The sequence below is a fragment of the Xyrauchen texanus genome, chromosome 33 (genome assembly GCF_025860055.1).
Source record: "Xyrauchen texanus isolate HMW12.3.18 chromosome 33, RBS_HiC_50CHRs, whole genome shotgun sequence".
NCBI classification, from domain to species: domain Eukaryota; kingdom Metazoa; phylum Chordata; class Actinopteri; order Cypriniformes; family Catostomidae; genus Xyrauchen; species Xyrauchen texanus.
The window spans coordinates 40,717,121-40,727,120 of record NC_068308.1 but is presented as its reverse complement, the minus strand read 5'-3'; the positions used below and the strand labels follow the sequence as shown (position 1 = coordinate 40,727,120).

General features: G+C 43.7%; 1 protein-coding gene across 1 annotated transcript in view; it reads left to right on the top strand.

Annotated features, from left to right (window-relative positions):
* lhpp (phospholysine phosphohistidine inorganic pyrophosphate phosphatase) overlaps positions 1–4,689 on the top strand; it is a 12,921-nt gene extending 8,232 nt beyond the window's left edge. Inside the window, 3 exon segments of the mRNA XM_052103383.1 lie at positions 2,468–2,559; positions 4,007–4,052; positions 4,054–4,689. Coding sequence (XP_051959343.1) covers positions 2,468–2,559; positions 4,007–4,052; positions 4,054–4,110 — 195 coding nt within the window. The 3' untranslated portion in view covers positions 4,111–4,689.
* The last annotated feature ends 5,311 nt before the right edge of the window (positions 4,690–10,000 follow it).

The window sequence follows — 10,000 nt, the reverse complement described above, 5'->3', positions numbered from 1 at the left end:
ACACACACACACATTCACTCACACTATACACACACTCTCACACTATACGCACACTCTTACACTATACACACACACACACACTCTCACACTATACACACACACACACACATTCACTCACACTATACACACACTCTCACACTATACACACACACACACACTCTCACACTATACGCACACTCACACTATACACACACTCTCACACTATACGCACACTCTTACACTATACACACACACACACTCTCACACTATACACACACACACACTCTCACACTATACACACACTCTCACACTATACACACACTCTCACACTATACGCACACTCTTACACTATACACACACACACACACTCTCACACTATACACACACACACACACATTCACTCACACTATACACACACTCTCACACTATACACACACACACACTCTCACACTATACACACACTCTCACACTATACACACACTCTCACACTATACACACACACACACACTCTCACACTATACACACACACACACTCTCACACTATACACACACACACTCTCACACTATACACACACTCTCACACTATACACACACTCTCACACTATACGCACACTCTTACACTATACACACACACACACACTCTCACACTATACACACACACACACATTCACTCACACTATACACACACTCTCACACTATACACACACACACACTCTCACACTATACGCACACTCACACTATACACACACTCTCACACTATACGCACACTCTTACACTATACGCGCGCACACACACACACTCTTACACTATACGCGCGCACACACACACACTCTCACACTATACGCACACACACACACTCTCACACTATACGCACACACACACACACTCTCACACTATACGCACACACACACTCTCACACTATACGCACACACACACACACTCTCACACTATACGCACACTCTTACACTATACGCGCGCACACACACTCTCACACTATACGCACACACACACACACTCACTCACACTATACACACACTCTCACACTATACGCACACACACACACACACACACTCTCACACTATACGCGCGCATACACACTCTCACACTATACACACACACACTCTCACACTATACGCGCGCACACACACACTCTCACACTATACACACACTCTCACACTATACGCACACACACACACACACACTCTCACACTATACACACACTCTCACACTATACGCACACACACACACACACACTCTCACACTATACACACACTCTCACACTATACGCACACACACACACACACACTCTCACACTATACGCGCGCATACACACTCTCACACTATACACACACACACTCTCACACTATACGCGCGCACACACACACTCTCACACTATACGCGCGCACACACACTCTCACACTATACACACACACACACTCTCACACTATACGCGCGCACACACACACACACTCTCACACTATACGCACACACACACACTCTCACACTATACGCGCGCACACACACACACACACACACACACTCACTCACACTATACGCACACAGACACTCTCACACTATACGCACACACACACACTCACACTATACGCACACAGACACTCTCACACTATACGCACACACACACATTCACTCACACTATACACACACTCTCACACTATACGCACACACGCACACTCACAGTATACGCACACACACACACACACACTCTCACACTATACGCACACACACACACTCACACTATACGCACACTCTCACACTATACGCACACACACACTCTTACACTATACGCGCGCACACACACACACTCTCACACTATACGCACACACACACACACTCACTCACACTATACACACACTCTCACACTATACGCACACACACACACACACACTCACACTATATGCGCGCACACACACTCTCACACTATACACACACACTCTCACACTATACACACACTCTCACACTATACGCACACACACACACTCACACTATACGCACACACACACACTCTCACACTATACGCACACACACACTCTCACACTATACGCACACACACACACTCACACTATACGCACACAGACACTCTCACACTATACGCACACACACACACACTCACTCACACTATACGCACACAGACACTCTCACACTATACGCACACACACACACTCTCACACTATACGCACACACACACACTCACACTATACGCACACAGACACTCTCACACTATACGCACACACACACACACTCACTCACACTATACGCACACAGACACTCTCACACTATACACACACACACACACTCACACTATACTCACATGCGCACACACACTACTCTCACACACACATACTACTCACACGCACACTACACACACACACACACAAACTCACTGTTTATCTGTCTGTGTGCATATGTCTGTCTGTTTCTGTCTATCTTTATCCAGCTGTCTGTCTATCTCTCTGAATCTGTCTGTCAGGTGGTGATGATCGGTGATGATCTGGTGAATGATGTCGGTGGTGCTCAGTTTTGTGGTATGAAGGGAGTTCAAGTCAGAACCGGGAAATTCAGGTCAGTGTGTGTGTGTGTGTGTGTGTTTGTACCTTGTCCTGACCCTTGACCTCTGAGAAATCTCTGAATGTCCATTTGAGACGAACTGTATTTTTAAAAGCACTCTAGAAATAAAATAGTCAAATGAGTTTCAGTGAGTCTGTATGAGCAGCAGATGGCGCTGCACGTTTGTGTTTGTTGTTCTAGTGTGTGTGTGTGTGTGTGTGTGTGTGTGTGTGTGTTTTGTGGCCAGCAGGAAATGATCATCAGTTCCTCTTAAGCTCTTGTAAGTCCCGCCCCTTTCTGTGATCTGATGTCAGCTGATATTGTGAGAGTTCACCGGTGCCGTTAGCAGGAAGTGTTTCGCAGCATTAGCTTCTCTAAACCGCCGGCGCTCTGATTGGCTGAAGATAATGGTTAGTGTGTGACTCCATCAGAGATGCACATGAGATCAGAATGAAGAGGTCAAAGGTCATTGGCTCACAGAACTGCAGTATGTGTTACAGAAATCATTATTAACGTCACAAACTCAATATCCCGTATTAAGCAATAATCAATGAAATGACCCGACATAACTGATGGACAGATAGTAACCGTTACAGTGTCTCGGCACAGAGTAACTGATGTTACATTAAGAGATGCTTTCATCAGAATAACAGTTCAATGAAGGTCAATGGTGACTGAGCCCTAAAATCAACTTGTTTCATATGGGTTTAGAACAACATGAGGGTGAGTAAATGATGATGTTCAATCTGACTCATATCTCACTCTGTGTTTAATCACACTAACACTAATGAGGCAGAATTTCCTGTTGGGCTCCTCCCCGTCATGATCATACACACACACACACACACACTCACACTAATACACAAATTCTCACACACACACACACAAATACACACAGACTCGCATACAAAGACTCACACACACATACCATGTCTGAACACACAAACATACAAACTCACGCACTCACAAATACACACATTTGCACAAATACACAAAAAGTACACACAAATACAGAATCACACACACAAAATACACACACACACACAATGTGTCTGAACACAAACTCACACACACAAATACACACAGACGCACACTCACACACAAAAAATACACACACAAATACACACAGTGTCTGAACACACACACACACAACGTCCTGATTGGGTGATTCTCAGTGATCTGTTTCTCTGGACCGTCAGACTGACATGTGAATCGACCAATCACGCTTCAGCGTGTGTTTGGGTTCATAAACAGTGTGTGGGAAACACCGGCAGTCACGTGTGTGCAGATGAAAGTGCTCATCATCACTGTGGCATTCTGGGAACTTGTAAATGTGATTTTGTGCATCTGTTCTCTGATTGGCTTGTGATTGCATCACGGAGCCCCGCCCCTCTTTTACAGTTGTCAGTCTGTGATTGGTCAGTGCAGCGAGTCTCTGATGATGCTGTTTTTATTCCTGCAGGCCGAGCGATGACAATCACCCGCACGTGAAAGCAGACGCATGCGCGAGACAACCTCGCCGCCGCCGTGGACGCCATACTGACACAGCGATCCGTCAATAACTGATCTGAGATCTGAGATTAATGTTTACTGTCCGTCATGCAGCTGCACTCATTAAATATGCAAACAATAACCGGTTTAATTCTCAAAGCTAAAGATTTATTATATTTATTTGCATTGTGACGTTATATTGAAGTAGGCGGGATTAACCCCGAAATATTGGATCTTTAAAACACTAGCATAAATCAACTGAAGTGGTTTATAATGTACATAATTTACATGATCATGACAATTATACTAATCATCATATACTAATTAGTTTCATTAATTTATATTCTTTATGATCTGCTGTCAGACATCATGAAGATCTTGTGTGTGTTCAGGAGGAAATCGTTGTATATGTAATCTGTTAAAGATCTGTGACATCATGAGAACAGTGTTAATGTACATGTGCAGTTACATCATTAAATAAAGGAGCAACATATAACACTTCTCAAAATCACACTAATGACATTTACAATTATTGTTTTTCTCCGACTCAAATAGAATTATTAAAGTGCAAATAAATATTCTGATGTCAACACACACACACTCATACACACACTCTCACACACACACACACTCACTCACTCACACACACACTCACTCACACGCACACATACACACTCACACACACACACACTCACTCACTCACATCACACTCACACACTCACTCTCACTCACACATTCATCACACACACTCTCTCACACACACTCATACACACACACTCACTCTCACACACACTCTCTCACACACACTCATACACACACTCACTCTCACACACACTCTCACTCACACATTCATACACACACACTCACACACACACTCATGTTGGTCTACCTATCATTATGGGGACTTTCCATAGACATAATGGTTTTTATACTGTACAAACTTTATATTCTATCCCCTAAACCTAACCCTACCCCTAAACCTAACCCTCACAGAAAACTTTCTGCATTTTTACATTTTCAAAAAACATAATTTAGTATGATTTATAAGCTGTTTTCCTCATGGGGACCGACAAAATGTCCCCACAAGGTCAAACATTTCGGGTTTTACTGTCCTTATGGGGACATTTGGTCCCCACAAAGTGATAAATACACGCTCACACACTCACACACACACACACTCACATACACACACTCACATACACACACACACACACACACACACACAGATAAATAACACACTCACTCATACACAAACACTCACTCATACATACACACACACACAGATAAATAACACACTCACTCATACACACTCACTCATACACAAACACTCACTCATACACACACACACACACAGATAAATAACACACACACACATACACACTCACTCATACACACTCACACACAGATAAATAACACACACACTCACTCATACACACACACAAACATATAAATAAAACACTCACTCATACACACACACAGATAAATAACACACACTCATACACACACACAAACATATAAATAAAACACTCACTCATACACACACACAGATAAATAACACACACTCATACACACTCATACACACACACAGATAAATAACGCACACTCATACACTCTCACTCATACACACACACTCATACACTCACAGATAAATAACACACACACACACAGATAAATAACACACACACACACAGATAAATAACACACACACACACAGATAAATAACATGCACACACACACACAGATAAATAACACACGCACACACACACAGAGATAAATAACACACACACAGATAAATAACACACACGCACACACACACAGAGATAAATAACACACACACAGATAAATAACACACACAGATAAATAACACACACTCGTCAGAAGTGTTGTGAGTTGCAGTAATGCAGATTGGGTCCAGCAGTGCAGCTGATGATGTGTGAGACTGTAAATGGCTCTTTGTGTTATTGGGACTTTTTCACTTTAAGAAGAATGACTTTGATCTCTGACAATAATTTCACCACACCCTGTTTACATCACACACACACACGATTATCAGTGTCATTAATCATGAGTTCTGGATGTCACGACTTGTTACAGCTCAAATCTGCTGCACCCTTCACAGTGCACACTTAACAGGACAGATTAAACTCTGAGCACTTCCAGCTGTGTGACACAAAACACTCAATGCTGTGTGTGTGTGTGTGTGCATTTATCACTTTGTAGGGACCATGATATCCATGCGCCGAGCTTATTACGTCATTGCCACGGTATCCACGTGCCAAGCGCATTACGTCATTGCCATGATATCCATGCATCAAGAGCATGACGTCGTTGCCATGATATCCATGCATCAAGCGCATGACGTCGTTGCCATGATATCCATGCATCAAGCGCATGACGTCGTTGCCATGATATCCATGCATCAAGAGCATGACGTCGTTGCCATGATATCCATGCATCAAGAGCATGACGTCGTTGCCATGATATCCATGCATCAAGAGCATGACGTCGTTGCCATGATATCCATGCATCAAGAGCATGACGTCGTTGCCATGGTATCCATGCATCAAGCGCATTACGTCATTGCCATGATATCCATGCATCAAGAGCATGACGTCGTTGCCATGATATCCATGCATCAAGAGCATGACGTCGTTGCCATGATATCCATGCATCAAGCGCATGACGTCATTGCCATGATATCCATGCATCAAGCGCATGACGTCATTTGCCATGGTATCCATGCATCAAGCGCATGACGTCATTTGCCATGATATCCATGCATCAAGAGCATGACGTCGTTGCCATGATATCCATGCATCAAGAGCATGACATCATTGCCATGGTATCCATGCATCAAGCGCATTACTTCATTGCCATGATATCCATGCATCAAGAGCATGACGTCATTGCCATGATATCCATGCTTCAAGAGCATGACGTCATTGCCATGGTGTCCATGCATCAAGAGCATTACTTCATTGCCATGATATCCATGCATCAAGAGCATGACGTCATTGCCATGATATCCATGCTTCAAGAGCATGACGTCATTGCCATGATATCCATGCATCAAGAGCATGACGTCATTGCCATGATATCCATGCATCAAGCGCATGACGTCATTGCCATGGTGTCCATGCATCAAGAGCATGACGTCATTGCCATGGTGTCCATGCATCAAGAGCATGACGTCATTGCCATGGTGTCCATGCATCAAGAGCATGACGTCATTGCCATGGTGTCCATGCATCAAGAGCATGACGTCATTGCCATGATATCCATGCATCAAGAGCATGACGTCGTTGCCATGATATCCATGCATCAAGAGCATGAGGTCATTGCCATGGTATCCATGCATCAAGCGCATTACTTCATTGCCATGATATCCATGCATCAAGAGCATGACGTCATTGCCATGATATCCATGCTTCAAGAGCATGACGTCATTGCCATGATATCCATGCTTCAAGAGCATGACTTCGTTGCCATGATATCCATACATCAAGAGCATGACGTCATTGCCATGGTATCCATGCATCAAGAGCATGACGTCATTGCCATGGTGTCCATGCATCAAGCGCATGACGTCATTGCCATGGTGTCCATGCATCAAGAGCATGATGTCATTGCCATGGTATCCATGCATCAAGAGCATGACGTCACTGCCATGGTGTCCATGCATCAAGAGCATGACGTCATTGCCATGGTGTCCATGCATCAAGAGCATGACGTCATTGCCATGATATCCATGCATCAAGAGCATGACGTCGTTGCCATGATATCCATGCATCAAGAGCATGACGTCATTGCCATGGTATCCATGCATCAAGCGCATTACTTCATTGCCATGATATCCATGCATCAAGAGCATGACGTCATTGCCATGATATCCATGCTTCAAGAGCATGACTTCGTTGCCATGATATCCATACATCAAGAGCATGACGTCATTGCCATGGTATCCATGCATCAAGAGCATGACGTCATTGCCATGGTGTCCATGCATCAAGCGCATGACGTCATTGCCATGGTGTCCATGCATCAAGAGCATGATGTCATTGCCATGGTATCCATGCATCAAGAGCATGACGTCACTGCCATGGTGTCCATGCATCAAGAGCATGACGTCATTGCCATGGTGTCCATGCATCAAGAGCATGACGTCATTGCCATGGTATCCACGTGCCAAGCGCATGACGTCATTGCCATGGTATCCACGTGCCAAGCGCATGACGTCATTGCCATGGTATCCATGCGTTTTAACGGATTTATCTTGTGGCCGCAATTTTATCATTTTTCCTGAACATCACCACTGTGCGCTGGATACACAACCTGTAAGTTCGGCGAAACTCCGCCTTTGACATTGAACCCATCTCAATCCCCAAACACATTGTTTGTACTCGGCGGGCCAAAGGCCTGAGGTGGCACGATGAAGCCCAAGAAGTGACAATGGGAACACAACTGCCCTCATATGGCCCGATAGTGGAAACGAGCGCTCCAGACTGAGAACCACAACACCGGAGACCGGCAATGGACAACAGCCAAACCGTGGACTGAATGAAGCGTGTTACCGCAGCTTTAAATAAACACGTTTGCATTTTAACGTTTGGACACATTTACTCATACTTAATGACTATTTTACACATTTTAGAAAAACATTAAAGTTATTAAAACTGAAATGACACAATGGAAGAAGAAATGTGAAACAATCTTATAATCTTATACTTGAGTTTATTTCCCTACACCGGTGGCAATCTTTCCCTTCAACAACATTATTAAACATTTTAATTTAGTTAAGAAGTTCAGACATAAACACATTTACATTTGTGTAGTTTAAATATAACTTCATGTTTCTTCAACATTCAAAAACCTTCCAATGATTCACCTTCATCACACAAACACTTCCTGTTGGACAGGAAATGAGGAATCATCAGAGGACTGGTATCCATGGTAACGGTGTTTTGGTGTGTGTTCACCGGTCTGACCTCATCAGTATTTGCTGCTGAGAGCTTCATGACTTCATTTCATGATAACGGCAATTTCTTACTTTGTCTTTTGGGTTTTCAGGGTTTTCATGGCACCGTTTGACATTTCCAGAACATTCTATGAGCCAAATATTTACACAAACACACGAAAGGTCATGATGTCTATTGTGGTTATTGGAAGGTTATTTTCCTCAAATAAAAATAGAATTATTTTCTACCAAAGTTGCATTATTTATCAGATTAAGGGCTTTTATACAAAATCTGAAACGACGTGTATCACAAAAATTTAATTACATAAACGTTACTATAAAATAGTAATAAATGTTTAGCCTTTTTTCACTTTATTTTCTCATTTAAATCAAGCTTTTATTTAGTTGTTTGTGTGTTTTTAACAGTAGTTTCACACCTCCGGATAACCAGTTAACTCTACATGTCATTTTAAACCCCTAAAAGCTGCAATTAAATAGAATAAAAATGTATTCTGTGCACCTCAATCCGGGTGACGGAGGACGAATCTCATTTGTCTCCGCATCTGAGACCTTCAATCCGCGCATCTTATCACATGACTTGTTGAGCGTGTTACCGTGGAGACGTAACATAGCATGTGTGGAGGCTTCACGCTATTCTCCGCGGCATCCACGCACAACTCACCACACGCCCCACCGAGAGCGAGAACCACATTATAGTGACCACGAGGAGGTTACCCCATGTGACTCTACCCTCCCTAGCAACCGGGCCAATTTGGTTGCCCCATGTGACTCTACCCTCCCTAGCAACCGGCCCAATTTGGTTGCTAAGGAGACCTGACTGGAGTCACTCAGCACACGCCCCACCGAGAGCGAGAACCACATTATAGCGACCACGAGGAGGTTACCCCATGTGACTCTACCCTCCTAGCAACCGGGCCAATTTAGTTGCCCCATGTGACTCTACCCTCCTAGCAACCGGCCCAATTTGGTTGCTAAGGAGACCTGACTGGA